The 22568-nt window shown below is 35.9% G+C and overlaps 2 protein-coding genes across 2 annotated transcripts in view; both read left to right on the top strand.

Moving 5' to 3' along the window:
* Positions 1-903: 903 nt before the first annotated feature.
* On the top strand, positions 904-11311 carry LOC130031511 (spermatogenesis-associated protein 1-like). The gene is made up of 6 exons (XM_056122857.1): positions 904-908; positions 1556-1673; positions 4482-4535; positions 4616-4847; positions 9642-9765; positions 11248-11311. Exons 1-6 carry the CDS (start codon positions 904-906, stop codon positions 11309-11311), a joined length of 597 nt encoding a protein of 198 aa, XP_055978832.1.
* Positions 11312-16354: 5043 nt separating this feature from the next.
* LOC130031760 (spermatogenesis-associated protein 1-like) overlaps positions 16355-22568 on the top strand; it is a 17450-nt gene continuing 11236 nt past the window's right edge. Inside the window, exons 1-2 of the mRNA XM_056123251.1 lie at positions 16355-16399; positions 20070-20286. Of these exons, the coding sequence (XP_055979226.1) occupies positions 20221-20286 (66 nt within the window). The 5' untranslated portion in view covers positions 16355-16399; positions 20070-20220. The remainder of the gene's footprint in view (positions 16400-20069; positions 20287-22568) is intronic.

Here is a 22568-nt window from a genome sequence, read left to right as displayed (position 1 = left end):
TGCCTTATTCTGCCTCATTTAGATCTCATTACTCAGCTACTGGGGCTGGAGTGATAGCACAGCGGTAGGGCGTTTGCCTTGCACGCAGCCAACATAGCCGACCTGAGTTTGATTCCTCCGCCCCTCTCAGAGAGCCCTGCAAGCTACCGAGAGTATCTTGCCCGCATGGCAAAGCCTAGCAAGCTACCCGTGACGTATTCAGTATGCCAAACACAGTAACAATGAGTCTCACAATGGAGACGTTATTGGGCCCGCTCGAGCAAATCGATGAACAACGGGAGGACTGTGACTGTGACTCAGCTACTACTTTTTTGTTGAGATCATTTCTGATCACTGTATTTTTTTTTCTTTTTTGGGTCACACTCAGCAATGCTCAGGGGTTATTCCTGGCTCTGCACTCAGGAATTACTCCTGGCGGTGCTTGAGGGACCATATGGGATGCTGGGGATCGAACCCAGGTCGGTTTGCCAAGCAAACGCCCTACCCGCTGTGCTATCACTCCAGCCCTGATCGGTCACGGTCCAGTCACAGTCCTCCCGTTGTTCATCGATTTGCTCCAGCGGGCCCTGATCACTGTATTTTAAAATACAGCTATTGTAACTTGTTCCCTTCCCTACTCAATTTTTTCTAAAATACTTAAAAGTATATCATTAGTGATATATTTCCTATTTTGTTTGTTCTTTTTTTCTCCCCCACCACTCCTTGTAAGGTCAGTAAGAGCAGATGTTTATCTCAGTTTTGTTAACTGCCATATTTCCATCTCTTAGAATTTGCCTGATAATTTGAATCAAATGCTTAAAAAATTTTTGATTAATTGAATTTTTATGTCTTCCACAAGATCCTTATAAAACAGAACTCGGAAGAAGCCCAAAAGTGACAAGTTTAAATTTTAGACATTGAAGAATGAAGTATGCCTTATGATCAAAGATGTGGAATCTGATATTTTATCAGCAAAGAAATTTAAACATTGTCTTTCAACTTCTAAAATAAATATCTATGGTGAAGCCATTCTTTTAATATGTGTATAAAAGTAGTTATGAAACTTTCATAGAAAGCGTTCTTTTTACAATTATGTTTGGAGGTAGATGAGAAAAGTGGAGAAGCATTTTCCTGTTCAGTACAAAAAAGGACTTTCATGGCTAGAGAGTTCAAAAGTCCAAATGCATTCTCTGCATTCAGTGAGCTCTGGTTTGAGCCCTAACATTGTGCAGTCACGAGCACTGCCTAAAGTGACCCCTGAGCACTGACCTAAGAGTTGCCCTGAGAACCACTGAGTTTGTCTCCTAAACAGAAACAAAAAGGACTTTCTATGTTCGTGTGTAATTTGAAAAGGTAGACTTTAAATTTATTTAAAAGATACTGACATCATAGAAATTTATTTAAAAGTTACTGAAGTCATAGAAAGTACCCAGAACTATAGAAACATAACATTACTGAGGTTATAAATACTTTAAATTAGTATTACGCTTGATATAATTGGCTAAAGTTATTCTATCTTGAGTATCATCGAAACTGATTTTGTTTTACCTTATAACATAATGTCATGATATTTCAGAATATCTCCTGACCTTACTCTACAAGCCCTGAGGGAAAGACTTGTTGAGTTTCTTGGTGAAGATGCTATTGCAGAAAAATTTTTATTTCTGAAATGCATTGGAAATAATCTGGCTGTGGTAAGTTTCTTATTTTTCCCTTTTGATTAAACAAAAGCATACCTTAACAAATTGTGATTTATAAATACTTATTACTCAGATTCAATCATAGTGAAAATATTATCAATAAATAGATCAAGAATAGATCATATTTGGCATATTTTGGGGTGGGATTGTTTTGCATGTATATTTCCTTAGAAAAAATATAGAAATTTCAAGTATGCATATCACTATCACTATCATCCTGTTGTTCATCGATTTGCTCGAGCAGGCACCAGTCTCCATTTGTTCTTGTCATGTGTTAGTGTAGCCCGATAGTATATTGGGGGTTCTCTCAGGATTGGGAATGAGGACCATCATATGTATATATTTATTTTATGTAATTTCAAATATGTATGTAATTTAAGGGATGATCTTTTAATGTTTTTCTAATATGCGTTTGTGTTATGGGGGAAATAGATTCCTTTGTATCAAGTGCAACAAGTCTTTTTTGGTCTGAAATTTTTTGATGCTGTTATCTTTTTGATATTTATTGAATACTTCTATTTGTAGTTTCTATAACCTAATGGTGATTTCCTAGCTGGAATTCTTAATTTAACAAGCCTTCAGATATTAAGATTTTAGAGGCTGAGAGATAGGAAGTGGTGTTATTTTTTAAATTATTTTTGTTCTCTTTTTCCCACCCTTTTGTTGTCGGTAATGGTAATGCAATGAACAGTGGATTACACATGCCTGGCAGTGGTGCTTTTTCCATTTTAAAGTTGTCCACTGCATGGGGCTGGAGCAGCGGGTAGGGCATTTGCCTTGCATGCAGCCAACCCAGGTTCGATTCCCAGCATCCCATATGGTCTCCCGAGCATCGCCAGGAGTGATTCCTGAGTGCATGAACCAGGAATAACTCCTGTGCATCGATCGTCGGGTGTGACCCAAAAAAGCAAAAAAAAGGAAAAAAAAAAGTTGTTCATTGCAGGTCATAGATAAGGTCCCACGTTTACACACTTGGTGAGGCACTCACCAAGATTTGCACTCATTCAGTTGTAGTATGTGCACATGTGTTCTCTGGGACTTGTACTCTTAGTTGAAGCACATAATTTATAGTTTTGAACTTGCCGTGAATTACTGCAGTGTTCATCAGTGATTTGAACTCACGAATATACATTTAAAAGCAGGTGCTGTAACCAGAGCACTAGTTCTTTGGGCCCAAGGTTTCAGATATTTCATTTTAACTGTCTTCCCGTTGTTCATCAATTTGCTCAAGCAGGCCCAGTAACATCTCCATTGTGAGACTTCTTGTTACTTTGTTTGGCATATTGAATACTCTCGATAACTTGCCAGGCTCTCCGAGAGGGGCAGAGGAATCGAACCTGGCTCGGCCAGGCTGGATGCGCACAAGGTGAACGCCCTACCGCTGTGCTATAAGTTTATTTCTTTAATCAAAATTTTTTATTTTGAGAGTGCCTGAGTGATAGTACAATGAATAGGACATTTGCCTTGCATGTGGCTGACCCAGATTTGATCCCTAACATCCCATATAGTCCCCCTGAGCACAGGAGTAATTTCTGAGAGCAGAGCCTGGAGCAACCATGAGCACCGTTGGGTGTGACACAAAAAGAAAAAAAATTCTTTTTTTTTTTTAATTTATGGGAGAATTTGAGCCATAGCTAGAAGCTGTGGCTGGCTTCTCTGCTCAGGGATCACTCCGGGTAGTGCTCAGGGATCTAACTTAGGCCAGACATATTCAAGGCAAGCACCTTAACCCCAATACTATATCACCAGCCCCAAGAGTTTTCATTTTTAAATTCTTTAACAGGTAGTACTTTCTACTACACTCTAGTTAAGATACTGTGTCATTATTATGTACTAATTAATGTTGCACTAATAATTAGTATATTGTTATAAATATACTAATTATGTACTAATTTTTTTTTAAGATCTGCCATTAGGCTATAGCCTCTGTGTGTAAGAACTTTGTTATAACTAGCATCTGACTAGGTGCTTAGCATCATGTAGATACTTAGTGAAAAGTTAAATAATGTTAGTGGAAAACAAAGCAGTTCATCCGAAGGTAGTAGTTACTATAACCTCAATAGTACTATTTTGGAGTGAAATGTTTATTTTTTTTTAAATACCACTTATTTTACACTAAGTATCTCCCTAGTACTAAATAATGCTGTTCCACCCCAGTACTAAATAATGCTCTTTAGTACTGAGAGTGTTTTGTGAGATTTTTTTAGGAACAACTAGTAAATTTGAACTATTTTTTATCGATCTCTAGTTTGGCACAATACTAATATTTGCAGATCTTCAAGTTAGTTATTTGTAATTGGAGGAAAAATAACAAATCTCAGCATTTTGTTCTTTTGTATTATATGTAAAATTATAAAATATCAATCTCAGATGATTATAAGATTGGATACTTCAGTCAGATTACCTGATTTTGAATACCACTTTGGAAACCTCCAGTTTTAAAATCTTAGACCCATCATTTAACTTCTAGTCTCCTCAATCTTACTATTTTTGAACTAATATTTTTGTGCTTTTCACATGGGATTGTGAGGATTAATATAATCCATATATTTTAGGACAAGTTCTTTACATAGTGAATCCATGCTAGCAAAAACAATAATTGTTATTAAAGTATGTGGTAGTATTTATGTTTAATACAATTAACGGAAATAGAATTACATTTTATGTTTTTTAGAATCTAGACTTAGCTATCAGCTTTTAGAATTAATTATCACGTCAAATTACGTATACCTTCTTCAGGAAAATAGGGTAAAAGCAGTTTTAAAATGTGAAAGTTTTCATGCTTTTCTCATTTATTTCTAGGTAAAGGCAAAGCAGGAATCTGAACTGAAACTTAAATCATTTGCTCCTCCACATGTATGTAATGATTTTAAGTTTATGTTGATTTTTCAAGTTACTGTATTTCATATTACAAAATAATTTCCTATGTGTTTTAGGCTCTTCAACCAGAATTATATTTGCTTCCTATAGTGGATCATTTAGGAAATGTTTTTTCAGCTTCAACAACAGTTTCTTTAGATGACCAGCAGATCAATAATAATGTTGCTGAAGATGATGGAATAATCCAGGAGCCATTTAATATAGTTTTGCCAAATGAAGAACCTGGAACAGAGTCCAGTCTTTTAGAAAGTATTGTGAAAGAACTTCTTGACAAGAATTGGGAAGAAGGTGACTTCAACTGCAGTGGGGAAGACGGAGTTTATTATAGTACATTTTAGTAGTCAGATCTGTTAGCAAATTCTGGGAAAATCTCATTTTACAATTATGGGCAGTAAAGAGGAAAACTACAGTTCAGTTCAATTTGGTGCTTAAAATAATGTTCTTGCCTAATGGGAGAAAAATAATTAAGTATTATTCTAAGATAAAACTAAATCAAAATACAACACTTTATGAACTGTACTATTTTTTACTTCCTTTATAATAGTTTCGGATAAAATTATGTCTAAAGGAGATTATTGCACTAACATTGGTATTCATTATCATGTGTCCAGAAATATCTTATTCAGGAAAATAATGCCAGACCAAAACTGTAGGATAACATTGGTTTGTCCTTTCTCCCTGGCTGCAGGGAGCTTAGGTTTATTGCGTTACACCCATCACAGTGCTCCCAAGGCACTCCCATTCCTCTGTGTTTATCTTTAACTTCTTCTCTGTGTTCTGCTTCCCCAACCAGTTAATCACCATTTTCCCCTAAGCAATACCTGTGACTTGTAAAGTCAAATTTCTCAGAAATCTCTGATTTTGTATTTGTAAGTGAAATAATGCTTTTCTTCTTCCCTTATGTTCTTTGTATAGTTTACTTCAGAGCAATGTCCTTTTTGTATAGACACAGGAAGACAGTTAATGGTATGCTTTTGTAACTTGGGAGTTAATTGTCTCCGAATAATATTCACTCCTGGGCATCTGAGTGAGATGTCCCTAGGAGAGCCACCCTACATGCTTAATGTGTCTCTTACTGTGTCCTTACAAAATGACGATATTAAGAAGTAGAATTAAGATGAATGTTTAAATGGTTGTTGAACTAAGGAAAGGAGAAACACACCCCTATGTAGTGGCTCTTGAATGGATCTCCTGGCTGCAAGAGATCTTTGTCTTATTTTAGAAGAGATTCCCTCAGAAGGAAGGGCTTTCATATGTTGGTTGTGGCACCTCACCTGAGTGTAGTTGCTACCCCCAATGCTTGAAGGTTGAGTACTAGACTGAGACGATGAGAAGGATCACAGAAAGACCACCATGGGGGACAGGAGGAGACAGGAATGAGGGGCAGCGTGGGACAGGAGACAGGAATGAGGGGCAGCGTGATACTGGAATGGGGAGCTTAGTGAGACTGGAACAGGCGGTGGGGAGAATGGAATAAATGGCAACTGACCAGTCTGGTGGCCCTGTTCCTCCTTCACGTGTCTGCTGGTGGCTGCTACAGGCCGGGTTGGGGAAGCCACTCATGGTGGCAGAAGAGAGAGACCATGCCACCGCTGCCACTCTATTTATTTAGTGTTTACACACAAAACATAAGTGGGATTTTTAGTCGTACCTCAGGGGACCTAGGGGCTGTTCCATGCTGGATGTGGGGGTCACTCCTGATGATGCTAAGGGAACCACACAGTGCCAAGGATTGAGCTATGACTTCCTGCATGCAAAACATATGTTTCAACCTGTTGAGCTATCTCTCTGGTCCATGCACTAAGAAAAACTTTTATGTTGTAAGACGTTTGTATTTCAGTGAGTTAATATTTTATTTGGTTGTAGCTGTCAATTTACTGATGATTTGATTTGGAACAAATGGTAGTTAAAATAATAAATATATACGTAAATATGATACTGCATTCTGCAAATCAATACAAAAAATAGTTGAATTCTTTTACCTCATATATACAACAAATGTGTATTTGAAATGGAAGAGCAAAAATGTTAAATATTTATAAATGAATGAGTTCCTCTAATGACAATACCTAATACTAGTGCAAAATAAGGTACTAAAATAGTTCTTAAACACTTGCATTTTCTGACTTTAATTATAGCAGATCTTTTATCTAAAGTTCACACTATGCCCAGTGATATTTCTTTAATTTTGAGCACATTTAATAATTCACTGTTCTGATGTGATTTAGTATTTCTAATGAGACATGCGGATAAGATCATCTGTTTGATTACTTAATACTGGGCCCGCTCGAGCAAATCGACGATCAACGGGAGGGCCTTTACCTTTACCTTTACTTAATGCCAGTGAGATGCACAATGACAGTCTTTACTTCTTTTATCTAGGCATTTCTGCAGTGTTACTTTCCAATATTACTTTCCAATCATGGTATCATTTAAAGGCTAAACGAAAAATAATACAGCAAGCAAAAATTCAGAGTGGAATACCAATATTCCTAAAAAAAATCAAAATTCCAATTCATAAATCTATGGAGTAATATATTTCATATCCTAGTATCTTGGCCAAATTGCTGAACTATGCTACTTGTACAACCCCCCTAAAATGTTTGTTATATTTAATCTGATTATTCTGTGCCAGTACAGGTTTTATGTGGTATTAATTTATGGGTAGGTACTCAAAACATAATGCTATAAACAGAAGACCACTCTGCTTATTTTTTAAAGTTCTAGTGACTGGGGAGATAGCCCACATAGTAGAACACATGGCTGGGATGGGGGAGCCCTGAGTTTGATCCTGGGCACCTTATGGCTGGCTCACTCTCAGCACTGCTGGTTTTAGCTTAGATATCCTCAAGTACTGCTGGACCAGAACTTCTCTGGGTCAGAAGACCAAACTGACCTGCACCCAGGTGCTGAGAGTTGCTAGGCGTAAGCTCCACCCTTCTCTATACCCAGATAGTAATAGCCCCTATAAAAATTGTTCTAGAAACATTAGTAAGTGTGAAAAAGAAAATAAGCATAAGGAAATAAAGGACTTGAGTGAGTGCTTTGCATGAACTAGTTTCTGAGTTCGACCTGCTGAGAACCACTAGGAGAGCTGGCCTAACCAGCATTGTGTTGTGTGGCCAAGCATTGAACTATCATACCACAGAGACTGGATGAGCATGATAGAATTCCTCAAGGCTCTCTAAATACTGTTTAGAAGGCCCTTCTCTGCCTTCAGAGAAATAAAATATTGTCAATAATTCCACCATTCAGATATAACTTATTACAATTTTGGTATATACTAGTCCAGTTATTATATTTTAGTTCTTATTCATAATGCTATTTTTTTAAATGAAGACACATAAAATGTGAAAAAGACATGAAGAAATGAAGTTCACCTGTAAAATCTCTTAGTTTAGAATATATCAGGCATTTGATATCAATGAATATAGAGCTACATCCTTATACAATTCCTTTGTATAATTTAATCCTGTATTATGTTTTTGTCATCATGAATAGAATTGTAACATTTTTCTCAATTTACTTTTATACATTTGTCCTTTGGAGCCATAGCACAGTGGTAGGGTGTTTGCCTTGCATGCAGCCAACATGGCTGACCCGAGTTCGATTCCTCCGCCCCTCTCGGAGAGCCCGGCAAGCTACCGAGAGTATCTCGCCCGCAAGGCAGAGCCTGGCAAGCTCCCTGTGACGTATTCGATATGCCAAACACAGAAACAACAAAGTCTCCAATGGAGACGTTACTGGGCCCGCTCGAGCAAATCGATGAACAACGGGAGAGCCTTTACCTTTCTTAGACATGTAATAACTTTCAGAGATTGTGCTTTTTTTTTTTCTTTTTGGGTCACACCCGGCAATGCACAGGGGTTTATTCTTGGCTCTGCATTCAGGAATTACTCCTGGCGGTGCTCAGGGGACCATATGGGATGCTGGGAATCGAACTCAGGTCGTCTGAACTCAGGTCGGCTGCGTGCAAGGCAAACGCCCTACCCACTGTGCTATTGCTCCAGCCCTCGAGATTGTGCTTTTTTGTTATCAGAATTTTCTAAACTGCGTCTCTCTTCTCTAGTCATATCCTCTGTGGTTCCTAATAGAGATAATTACTACTTTGATTTTTTGCATTGTTCTCTGACTTTCATGTGAGAGTATGATACAGTGCCAACTATGGCATAGTTTCAGAGGTAATAACCTGTCTAAAACTAAACTAATATGGACTTCAGTTTGTAAAACATTGTCACAAGCTTTGTGACATGGCTTTTTAAATAGTAGTTTGTTTTCATCTAAATAAAAAATTTCTCCAATGGGAGAAAGGAGAGAAAAACCAATGCATTAACATCATCAAGTTTGAGAATCTTTTGCTTGTATATCACCCGTAGAAGATTAGTGTCTTAGTGTTAATGTTTTAAAGACAGATTGTAATTTTAAATTGTAATTTTAAAGACAGTGTAATTTTAAAAGTTCTATCAAAATAAAGGAATAGCGGGAGAGATAGTTCAGTGGGTTGAGCTCATGATTTTGATGTGGGAGATGTGGGTACAATCCTTGGTCTGTCAGGAATTTCCAGGAGCGATCCCTGAGCACAGAGCCGAAAGTACTCCCAAGCACCACTGTGTGTGTCCCCTGAGATAATGAAGGGATATTTGTGAATAGAAATAGAAAATAGCAAATGATAGTAATTGTTCCATATTTATTTTTCCTAGAAGGTTTCTCAAAATATTATTTCAAAAGATGCTTTTGGCAAAAACTTTCTGGAGTCCATAAGTTTGAGTAAAGCCCAATTTATTCCTGTCTGGTAAATTCACATGATACATAAAAACAGAGACATCCTTTGTGTTTGTGTGTTATATTCCTGTTAGTGTGATTTAAACCAGTTTTTCCCAAACTGAATTGTAACAAGAATTCTTCTTTCTTGTAACCTTTATGTTTCATAAAATTCACTTTGTGAATTGTTGGTTTATGGTACATATAGTAAAAATTTATAGAGATCGTGAACAGAAGACAAAGTTATAGTATGTAATAAAGTATTATTTTTAGTATTTTTTTAATGCCATGAACTTTTTTTGCATGTACATGAATGTCCAGCAGAATCAGCTGAGGAGAAAGATAATTCAAAAGAAAACAAGGCTGGAGAAAATCAAAGTGAAAATTCTGAATTGCTCAGATCTCTGGAAGATTCAAAAAATGAAAATAATAACAGTGAAAACAGGTAATTAGATACTCTTTTCATAAACTGTCATAAACTGTCATCAAGAGTGAGATATAAATAATTGTAAGGATACCTCATTAGACAAAGACAAGAGTGAAGCTAGTGACTGATTCATTAAAACTATATTTTTCTGATCTATACCAGTAGTCTTTTCAGTATAACAGCTAGTGGTTTTTTCATTTGGGGACACATCCAGCAGAGCTTGTGGGCTTCTCCCAGCTCTGAGAAGTGCATTTTAAGTAATGTTGCAGGGGGCAGCTGGTGCTGGAGATCAAACCCAGGCCTGCCCTACATGAAGAGTTTGTGCACTAGCTCTTTGAGTTATCTCTGTTTGGTCTATCTTCTTCAGCATAAATGAGGCTTAGTTTATTGCTGTACTTTACTCTGCTGTAATTCTTTTTTCCTTCAAGGGAAACCTCATAACAGAAAATTTTCTGTCTTTGCTTTTCTCAGAACTTATTTTTCTGCCTCCAGTTCTTGTTATAAGTAGCACTGTATCACTGTCTTCTTGTTGTTCATTGATTTGCTTGAGCAGGCACCAGTAATGTCTCCATTATGAGACTTCTTTTTACTGTTTTAGGCATATCAAATATGCCACGGGGAGCTTGCCAGGCTCTGCCATGTTGGCGGGATATTCTCGGTACCTTGCCGGGCTCTCCGAGAGAGATAGAGGAATCAAACCCGGGTCTCCCGCGTGCAAGGCAAATGCCCTACCCGCTGTATTATGGCTCCAGCCCAGAGCCAGGAGTAACCCCGGACAATCACTAGTTGTGATCCTCCCATCACCTCACAAAACAAAAAGAAACTGAAGTCAGTCTTGAATCCACAGGATTTGCTAGGATCCCTGAGATCTGGCAGGATTGATCCTTGAGCACTGAGTTTGGAGAACTCATTGAGCACTGGTAGGTGTGGCTAAACTCAAATACAGCAAAACAAACAAACAAAGTGACTTCAAATTGGAGAGAGACGGGCACTCAGGCTACAACCTACATCCAAGGCTCCTTCCTGAAACTCAAGAGACAGAGGCTGTGGAAGTCTGTGCGTGCCTGTCACTACATCATGTCACCACATCACTCTCCTCCCTTTGTTATAAGTAAACTCATCAATATGCTTGACTTTCACATTTGGATACTGTCTTTCATAATTAGTACTTAGACAAAAGTCTTCTGAATTCTAAAAGGAGTTATTCACAAAATAACTATAAACAAAACATGTTTATAAAAATATCAGTTATTTCATCTTGCTGAAGATAACTAGACTTTGATTTGATTTTAACTATAAGAAAATTTAATTTATTATCTATACTAAATACGGCTTATGCTAATCAATGATTCTAAAAGATAATATGACAGTAGTCTCAGGATTACTTATAATTGTTAATTTTTTGTGTTGACAGAATAGTAAGTGATATATATATAAATATGAAGAGCTAATATTCATGACTTCTTATTTTAATATCACTTGTAAATCCTTTCTTTTAAGTGCTTCTTGGAAAAATGAAGATGATAGACTTTGTGTCATTAGAAAAGAAGACAACCAGGTGTGATAAGAAATATTAAGTTTTGCATTGCAAGAAAATAATTATATTGAATTTGAAATTACTGATTAATGAGTAATGTCTAAGTTTTCTAATCTTAGAGTTTATCATGTGGGAGGTATACTTCAAGAAATTGAAGGAGGAGCCGGAGTGATAGCACAGCGGGTAGGGCATTTGCTTTCCACACAGCCGACCCGGGTTCAATCCCTGGCATCCCATATGGACCCCTGAGCACTGCCAGGAGTAATTCCTGACTGCAGAGCTGGGAGTAATCCCTGAGTATTGCTGAGTGTGACCCAAAAGGAAGGAAGGGAGGGAGGGAGGGGGAGGGAGGGGAAGGAAGGAGAGGACAGAAGAGGAGAGGAGAGGAGAGGAGAGGAGAGGAGAGGAGAGGAGAGGAGAGGAGAGGAGAGGAGGAGAGAGGAGAAAGAAAAGAAATTAAAGAAAAGCGCTGAAGAGGTAGTATGAAGAGGCAGTATATGGATTAAGGTTCTTGCCTTTCATGTGGCTATTTCAGTCCCCAAGCACAGCCGTGGTCATTCCTAAGCATAGGGCCAGGTCATTTCTAAGAACCACCAAATATGACTCAAAACTCACTAACTTGCAATTTAAAAAATAGAAAAGAAAAGAAATTTTAGGATGCTGTCGATTCAGTGAAATTTCATCATCCAGAACATGATCCTTATGATCCAGAACGTGAAACTGAACATTAAAACCAGGTTTTGGTATTGTGCCTCAGCTACCATTGAGATTTAATCACTTCATAGATTTCTTGGTTATTGGGAGAGATTTTAATATGCTACTTCATTCATTTTTTTAAAAAATCAAATCATCTAAAAGACTACCAACTTTTGAGTTGGATGCAAAATAGAAGACTCATATGTGATCAAAGTAGAATTGTGATCAGTACTACTACTACATGTGTTTTAATATGTAGCTGATCAAATATAATTGATGTGTAGTTGACTGGAATATTGAAATCTGTTGATTGAAATATTCTCCTGATAGGAGAGTAACTACTAGGACTTATAATAACAGTTGTTATATCTCAGTCATTAGTTTTTGAAATGGAAGCACTCTGTCTTTGGCAAGAAATTGTTCTTTTGTTGCTGAATTTAATAATTCTATTTTTAAAACTTGTCAGATATATGCTTAATACAATTTTGCTATGGTTTAAGTTTAATTTCCGTGATTAATGATATAATTGTTTATGGTTTTGTATTTTATTGACCCACCCTTATTATAAATGAGTTATTAAGAATTATAAATTCTTAATAAGTCAATTTATAATTGGGTTTTTATAGCTTTCTAAATAGCAGGAGTGTTTTTTTTTAATATATATGGGGGATAGTTCTTTGATGCTTATATATTTTGTAAATTATTCCTTTAGTGCTTGAATTATCTGTTTTCCTTCTCTTATTTTAGTAAGTGAATTTCTTTAAATAAAACTATTTAACTTCATCTGTGCTCAAAAAGAATTATCAGAGAGATCATAATTGGTCCACAAAGCCTAAATGACTTTCTTTCTGGCCCATTGTAGAAAAAAATGTTCTATTTCTGGTTTGAAAACCTAGATACTTAAAAGGTTAGTTTAATTGGTTATAACATCCTTGCCTAAGATCTTTCTCCCCAGAGTTTCCTTAAATGTTGCTCTTGGTTCATATTTATTTAAAACAATGATTAGATTACATATTATTATTTAAAATTGCAATGCCAATATGATCTGTTAAAAACTGATTTGGATACTTTGGCTGGATGGGCCAAAGGATTTTTTTAATGTGTAGTCATTTTATCAGGCTATCTTTGTCAGTATTGTAGGCTAGGTTTTTCTAAATCCACACGGACCCTTTCACTATGAAAATCAAGACTATTCTTACTTTAAAAATACCTTCTAAAATTATAATTTTCTATGTAAATTAATAGCTTATGTTTTTCTTTGTTTTGTTTTTCAGATAGCATGATTACTCTTACCTTATATCTTCTTTACCTTTTATAATTTGTCAATTATCTACTTAATTATTTTATTTTTTGTTTCTTAGTTTTCTATTTTTTAAATCTCTGTTCCTTCTTGAATAACTGATACATTGTTAATTTTTTGATAATTGTATTTCAATAATAATTTCTTCATTTGACCAACTTCCATTTCACATCTTCATTTTGTTTTTCCTTTTGGTTCTTGGGAAATACCCAGCAGTGCTGGGGAACCATAGAGTGACAGATTGAATCTAGGGCTCTGCATGCAAAACATTCATTCTAGCCCCTTGAACCATCTCTGCAATGCCAGTCATTCCATCTTTATTCTGAAATTTTTAAATTCTTATTTGTAGAATTTATTCTGAGGCTTTGAAATTTTCAACAGCAAATGTTGATTATTTATATCTGATCTATGTTGGGAATATTGTTAAGCTATCCACTACTTTATGATTGTCTCTTTGTTTTATTTTGTTTTTAGTTCTCAACGTTGAGGGTTTTATTTCAAGTAACTTTGTGTGCATGCTAGTGTATAATATTATAGATGTGGTCCATGTGTATTTGTGTTGGATTTTTCTCTTCAGCATTAATAGGCAATCTTGCAGAGGAAGACTGGTGTTTTGGTGTCTCATCTATTTCTTAGATGAGGAGCACCCTCTCCTGCTACTATGGTGAAATGCAGACATATCTATTATAAATTTTTTGTATAATTATATTTCTATATTGTGCATATGCATGTTATTACATATAATTTTATTAGGCTCACCTAGACCCAGTAGTACTTGCCTCAAAGATGCTTGGGGTCCAGCAGGACCACTCTGAGTAGTGCTTGGAGAGGAGAAATGGACATGTTAGGCTCACTCTTACCCAGTAGTGCTTGCATCAAAGGTGCTTGGGTCCAGCAGGGCTACTCTGAGTAGTGCTTAGGAGAAATGGTCATGTGATGCCAGGGATCAACTATAGCCCTGTTCATGCTGAGCATGTGCTCTACCCTTGAACCATATTTCTGGACACTTATATTAATAAATTGGGGCCCTTGGGGGAATAGCTTTGGATTTGTTTTATTTTCTTTGGATTCTTATCTACTAGAAATTCAACAGTTATTAAGTATATTGGCCACTTTTTTTCTTTCAAATGCTGAATAAACACCTCTCACTTTCCACATTTTCTTCTTCCATAAACTCCCATAAATTCCCAATTACACCTTCTTACTCCTACATTTTACAAACCCTTTCTTTTAGATCCCTCATAGGAAGTGCTCTGATTTACCAGATCTTGGACCTGTAGTCTTAGAATTTTTTCAGAGCAAGGCCCTCTCATATAATAAATAGTAGCTGATATTGTCCGTATTTTATCTACTTCTTGTGCTCTCTACATCATAGTAACACCTGATTTTTGTGCTACTGAACACACTCTGCTATTCTAAGTGTTCATTTCCTCCACTTTAAATGAAAGTATGTATAAATTTAAGGATCCTATATTCTAGATATTCTGTAGACATAAATAATTGGTGGCTATTTATTTTATAATAGTTGGGAGGACATGTGAAGAGACTCTAATCGAGGAGGTTGCCATTATCTGTTGAAATCTGACCATATAAGTTAGAAAAGTAAGGTAAACTATAAAAATAGTAATAAAGTTAAGATTAAGGACTTGGCAATAGATGTAAAGTAATATGTTACAGTAGTAAGAATAACATTACAGAAGTGAAAACTAACAAAAACAATTTCAGGTATACAAAGTATTAATATAAAATATCAAGATTATTTATAAAAAAAGAATATGAAGAGAGATGAAGTTGATATAGATGCAAATACAGAAGAGATAAAGAGATAAAGTTTATGAGAATGAAATATATATTTTGAGAATATGGAAAATTTCCATTTTCTAAGCAAATATAAAACATCAATATTGTTCAAAAAGTTTTAAATGTTATACTTAGTAACTAAGATCTAAAATCTTAAGACAGGATCTGAGAGATAGTGCAGTGACTAAAGCATTTGCCTTGCATCCATCCAACCTGGGTTTGATTCCCCACACCTTGTATGGTCTTTGAGGTCACCCAGAGTGTTCCCTGAGTGCAGAGTTAGGAGTAAGCCCTGAGAACCACTGGGTGTGGCCCCAAAACCAAAAACAAAATCTAAGAATGTTTTTAAAGAGGAAATTGTATTTAAAAAAGAGTAATGAATTATTTTATTTTCAGTTTGAAGTTCCTATAACAAAGCCCAAGTAATAGTAAGACTATGAAACAAGAGTTATAGTTAAAAATGTAGACTTAGGGGGCTGGAGCCATAGCACAGAGGATAGGGCCTTTGCCTTGCACTTGACCTACCTGGATTCGATTCTCAGCATCCCATATGGTCCCTCAAGCACCACCAGGAGTAATTCCTGAGTGCATGAGCCTGTGCAATGCCGAGTGTGACCCAAAAAAGCAAAAAAAAAAAAAAGTATGTATGTATGTGTGTATATATATATATATATATATAGAGAGAGAGAGAGAGAGAGACTTAAGAATTGATCACCATATAATTTTTTTAATGTACAACTGTTGTACACTACCACATGCCTTCAGATAGATGAATTTTATTGTATCGCCTTACTAAATTTTATTGATTTTCATGTTTTACAGATAAGTAAACAAGAGTACGTTGTCCTACCAGATGTTATTGATTTTCCTTCACTTCGTTCTATACATATTTCTATTCCAGGAGATACCTCCTTGTCACAGAGTTCAAGTAAGTACAGATGAGTCTGTGAGTTAAATAATGTTAATAGATAGTGATTATTTAATGGGTAGAGGGTTTCAATTTTGATTTTAAAAAAGATTTTAAAAGTTCTGGAAATGGATGGTAGTAATATTCAACATTATTAATGCATGTAATGCCATTGAATTATACATGACATATAAGTGGTTAAAATGATAGACCTTATATATATTTTACCACAAAAGTGAATTATTTATTTTATTTTTGTTTTGGGGCTATACCTGATGTACTCAGGTTTATTCCTGACTCTGCACTCAAGAATCACTCCTGGTAGAGCTCAGGCTTGCCACAGATAGAAACCAGAATTAAATGCATAAAAAGGAAGTGTCCTACCTGCTGTACTATTTTTTCAGTCACAAAAGTAAATATTTAAGTGCACATATTTTGTGTGATTAGTGTATATATACATATATGTCTTCTTATACAAGTTAGAATATATATATTTAATCACTAATATCATCTGATATTAACCATACCTTAAAATGTTTCTTTTCAAGCCAGGGAGAAAATTTAGAGGTCTAGAGAACATACTCCGTATACCAGAGGCTTAGATTTTATCCTTAGCACCTCACTTTCCCATACAACCACACCAGAAGTGTTCCCTGAGTACTGCTGTGTGTGGGAAGTACTCCCCCCCGCAATACACACACACATGCGCACAAAAAAAACCAAAAACCTTAAAATGTACATTTCGTGTAAGATTTAAGTATGGCAATTCTCAGGACAAGTTTACAAAAAAGACTAAACCACGAAGTTTAAGTGTTTGAATTTTAATTTCTGTACATATGTGTAAATATAGAAAAGAGATACTATCTTCTTTACATATATTTAAATTACTTTACATATCCACTTTTGAATAAAATTTTATATTAAATAAAATTTATATTGAATAAAATTTTATATTAAATAAAATAAGCTCTCATATTCCATAGTGTCAAATGTTATATTGTGACAAAGAAAGCAGAATTTTAGGTAAAGCTTATTCTTGCCATTTTAGGCATTTTAAATTTGCACTTTGTATTTAAGTAAATAAACCATTTTAGCAGTCAGCCTTTGATGAGTGTGGGTTATAATTGTCTTAGGAGAGAATATTATTGAACAAATTAAACAATTAAAGGAAGAAAGACTACAATTGGAAAGAATTAAAGAAGAACTAATAAAGAAAATTGAAAAATTATTTGAAGAAAGCAAAGTGAAACAACTTCTTGGTAAGGTTTATTATATATTATCACTATAAAAAAACCTAAAATTTTAAAGAATTTATTTGCATAATTTTTGAATATATAATAAAATTAAGGAATATTTGCTACTTTATAATCATTAAGTGATATACCATTTACTTGGTATAATTGCTACATTTAATGATGAAAAGAAATGGTTTTAAGAGAAATACCACACAGTGTATTTTATTTGCTTTTGGTTCTGTTTCTTTGGGGAGAGGAGGATCTACCAAAAAAGTGCTCAGTGCACCTAGGGTGATACTTGGCTATACTGTGCAGGCTTGTGTACAAGGCATGTGTTCTTCCCCTTTGAGCCATCTCCCCAACCACATAAAAAGTGTATTTTAAAAATCAAGGTCCTGACTTTAGATATTCAACTCTGTTTGCAAAGAAAACAAAAGCAAAAAATAAACAAATGGGACTTAATCAAACTAAAATGTTTCCACCTCAAAGAAACAGTAGTCAAAATAGATACCCAACTGAATGAGCAAAAACGTTTGCCAAAGTGCTAATAATCCAAGATGTAAATTACTCACAAAACTCAGCAGCAAAAAAACCAAATCATCAAAAAGTGGGTAGAATTGCTGACATAATTTCTAAAAGAAGACATAGAGATGGTTGGTAGGCATATGAAAAATGAATTCATCATCACTATCAAGGAAATACAAATTCAAATGATAATATGTCTTCTTATACCAGTTATAATGGCCTGTATAAATAAATCCAGTAACAGCCTTTACTGATAGATATATGAAAAAGGAACATCATTAAGTATTGTAGGGACGATTGCAGACTAGACCTCTATGGAAAACATATGGAGATTTTGTTTAAAAAAAAAAAACTTTCCATGTGATCCAACTAGTCCACCTTTGGAATCTCTCCATCTCTCCCAAGAACAAAAAAAGCATCAATTTAAAAAGTTATATACTCACCTATGTTCACTGCATGCACCTAGTGGAATACCTGCTGTTAAAAAGAGGACATCTCCCTTTAGTTACAACTTGAAACTAGAGGCATCATGTAAAAGAAAATAAGACAGGGAGAGGACAAATCCTGGGTGATCTCACTCATGTAATATAAAGAGAAACAAAAGAAGTGGATAGGTTAAATGAAAACAAACCTTTGAACTGTAGCAATAGTCAAGGGGTTAGGGTAGTGATGATGTGATATAAAAGAAACTTAGGAACAGTGGTGGAGGATTTGGAGCAGTTTGATGGTGATGGTTGAGCACCAAAAGCATAACGCTATTATGAACTATGTATAATCTAAAAAATAATCATGTAAATAAAACAACTTATTCCAGTCATTTGATTTTATTTTCAAGTTTCCTTTTTAAATTTTTAGATAATTTTATTTAGAAAAAGTAGCATCTGACCATAGTAGAATTAAACTGTAAACAAATTACAGAAAAAAAATAAAGATTAAACAATATAATTCTATTCCAAGGGCACGGAGAACAAAAGTTTCCCAAGAAGAATTAGAATTTTGTATTTGTTTTGGGACTGCACTCAGCAGCTTACTCCTGGCTCTGTGCTCAGGGATAATGGATATCAAACCAGGGACGGCCACATGAAAGTCAAGCACCCTACCGACTCTATTATCTTTCCAATGCCAGCACTAGAAGTATTTTAAACTTTTGGGACTGGAGCAATAGTACAGCAGGTAGGGCATTTGCCTTGCACTCGGCCAACCCGAGTTCAATCCCCAACATCTCATATGGTTCCCCAAATACTGCCCGAAGTAATTCCTGAGTGCAGAGCCAGGAGTAACCCCTGAGCATAGCCAGGTGTGACCCCCCCAAAAAAAAAAGTATTTTTAACTTTTTAGAGCAGTATCAAAGTGTTAAATTCTTCTATTTTATTTTAAAAGGAATGTTTTCAAATTATTTAAGGGTTTGCTAAAAAAAAAAAAAAGAAAAGAAACAATGAACCATACTTAAGAGAAAAATTAAATAGAAAAGAGCAGAAATCAACAAAATTGGAAATAAAAAATGAAACAACAATATTTTTTCGAAATTTCAGTGAAATTAACACATCTCTAACAGGACTACAAAAGGGAAAAAGAGAAATGAGATATTATCAGTATATAAAATTTACTTAATATAAATTTAATTTAAGAATGAAATTAAATATACCACTTATAAACTCCCCAAAATTAGAAGGGCCATATGGAACTGCTTTGAACAAAAATTCAAAAACTTGGATTAAATAGACTCAGGTGGTGTTAGGTTTTGTTATTTTGGGTCATACCCAGTGGTGCTCAGGGGCGAATTCCAGCTCTTTGCTCTGGAGACCATTTATGATTCCTGGGATTCAAATGAGGGTCAGTAAGATAAAACTCCTATACTATCTTTCTGGTAGCAGAAGTATTTTTTAAAGTAATATTTTTTATGACTAATTCCAAGCTTAAAGGAGAACATGATCATGCTTCCTGTATCTATCGCTATTTTACATGGTCATGCTTCCTAGAACAATCACTGTTTTACTTTATTTTCTGGCGGGATCTTTTATTATCCAAAAAATATTTCTCTTTTATCTCTGATTTCTTCAGCATATAAGGAAGAAAGAAGAGAGATGTTTAATTCCAGAATCCTTTTTTTCTTTTTTTGGTTTTGGGGTTACACCCAGTGATGCTCAGGACTTCAACTGGCTCTGCACTCAGGAATTCCTCCTGGTGGTGCTTGGGGGGCCATAGGGGAGGTGCCAGGGATCAAATCCAGGTAGGCCACCTGCAAGGCAAGAGCCTGTACTATTGCTCCAGACCCTTCAAAATCCTGTTCATCTTAAAAACAAAATTAAGTCCTTTTATCAGATTCAAACTATAGCATTTACTTTTGGGGGGACCGGTAGCCTCTGATGATTGGAAAAAAAAGTACTTTGAAACAAAGAAAGTGACGGCATCATTGGAAGAGATCCTAACAAAACTTCGAGAAGATTTGGAACTTTTCTATAAAAAATTGCTAATGCAGCTTGAAGCCCGGGAGAGCAAGATGAGACCAAAGAATCTGGCAAACACAACAGACTCTAAGGTATTGCTAGACGTGTTATTCAATTAGAGAAGTCTGACTGAATGACTGAAAATACATGTTTTATAGTGTTTAGCCTTATGTTCAGCATTATTTTATAATGTTTAGTATTATCATATGTTGGACGCTTCAGGCTACTTAAACTGGCTTGATAAGGTAAAGGTAAAGGCCCTCCCGTTGTTCGTCGATTTGCTCGAGCGGGCCCAGTAACGTCTCCATTGGAGACTTTGTTGTTACTGTGTTTGGCATACCGAATATGTCACGGGGAACTTGCCAGGCTCTGCCGTGCGGGCGAGATACTCTCGGTAGCTTGTCGGGCTCTCCGAGAGGGGCGCAGGAATCGAACTCGGGTCGGCCATGTTGGCTGCGTGCAAGGCAAACGCCCTACCGCTGTGCTATCGCTCCTGCAGAGCATATAAGGTACTTCTGATATTTGTAGAAGTAGCACTGCGCTGTCCTCCTGTTCATCGATTTGCTCAAGCGGACCTAGTCATGTCTCCATTGTGAGACTTGTTACTGTGTTTATCATATCAAATACGTTCTGGGTAGCTTGCCAGGCTTTGCCGTGCGGGCGAAATACTCTCGGTAGCTTGCTGGGCTCTACAAGAGGGGCAGAGGAATTGAACCTGGGTCGGCCGGGTCGGCCGTATGCTAGGCAAACGCCCTACCTGCTGTATTTCTAGTCCATGTTTTTTGGTGTTGACATTACTATAAAACTGTTTTTCTTCATGGGAGCCGTAGTTACTGATGATTAGTAAAGCTATATACCTCCAAAACTATGGAAGAATCTCTTACACTCTGAGAATAGTCGTTTTTAAACACTAATTTTTTAAAAGATGTTGGTTCACAGCAATACACAGGGTGAAAAACACTATCCTAGAATAGATAACATTTTCCTTTCTGGATAAAGACTAACTAGGCTTATCACTGCATTGATAGTAGTTATATTGGGAAATACTGTCTAATAACTAATTAGACAAATTAGGATCTTTTCTGTAGCAAGGACAGATCACTTTCTCCTGTGAAAGAGATTGAGTGCCTGATGAAGTGAGTTATGGCAGAGTACTAACAGCGGTCACTCACTACATTCTTTCTTTTAGTTGAGGGTGGTGGCTAAAACACTTATAAAATTTCAAGGCATTAACATTTTAAATAAAATTTAAATTATACTAAAATTTGTTTAATATAATCTTGAATCTTAACAGGTTCAGGAACATGAAGTTTATTTTTGAGTAATTCTACTACATAATAATTATATTGATTAATAATTATAAATAATAATAAAAATTCCCAAAATCACCTATAAATGATAGTATTACTTTAACTTTGGACACATTGAAATATTTAAAGTCTTACTATTTTATTTTCCTGATTTTATTGAGATCAATTTACATTTTAGTTTAAGATATACAGCATAATGACTTGGTATGTGTATATGTTAAATCACTGTCACTGTCCTCTCGTTGTTCATCAATTTGCTCAAGCAGGCCCAGTAACATCTCCATTGTGACAATTGTTACTGTGTTTGGCATATCAAATATGTCACAGGTAGCTTGCCAGGCTTTGCCGTGCGGGCGAGATACTCTCGGTAGCTTGCCGGGCTCTCTGAGAGGGGCAGAGGAATCGAACTCGGGTTGGCCATGTTGGATGCTTGCAAGGCAAATGCCCTACCCACTGCGCTATTGCTCCAGCCCTATGTGTTAAGTAATTACCACGATAAGTTTAATTCATATTACACAGTTATAAAATTAGTTCTTGTAATGAGAACTTTTTTAATTAAATATTAAGGAACCCTTGATCCACAGTTATTCATAGTTGAGTTTCAGGCATGCAGTGTTCCAACATCACTCCCACATCCAATGTTGCCAGTTTCCCTTCATCCCTCCCTCGTACTGCCTCCTTCACAGGCACGATTTTAAGTTTGGTTGTTGAAGTTTGAATTCCATGTTCACAGTATTGTTGACTCTGTAGTTTAGATATACACAAACACCACACCTCTACATCATCAGTGTGCTCAGGCCTCTGACCACTATCCCTCTTACCTCCCATCCATCTCTTCTTCTCCATTTGTTTTCTTACATGTTCCTATAATTTCTGTGATCAGGGGTCAAGTGTAATCTGGGTAGCCTTTCTTTGATAACATGCATTCTCTCATGTTATTTTTCTATATACCACAGATAAATGAGATCCTCAGGTAAAAAGTTTGAAGATATATCTTCTAACAAAGCCTTAAATATATATCCCAGCGTTTTAAATTATAATTGTGACACTAAATCATATGCACC

Source organism: Sorex fumeus, unplaced genomic scaffold, assembly GCF_029834395.1.
Source record: "Sorex fumeus unplaced genomic scaffold, SorFum_2.1 ptg000047l, whole genome shotgun sequence".
Lineage (NCBI taxonomy): Eukaryota > Metazoa > Chordata > Mammalia > Eulipotyphla > Soricidae > Sorex > Sorex fumeus.
This window is presented reverse-complemented; position numbering and strand designations above follow the sequence as displayed.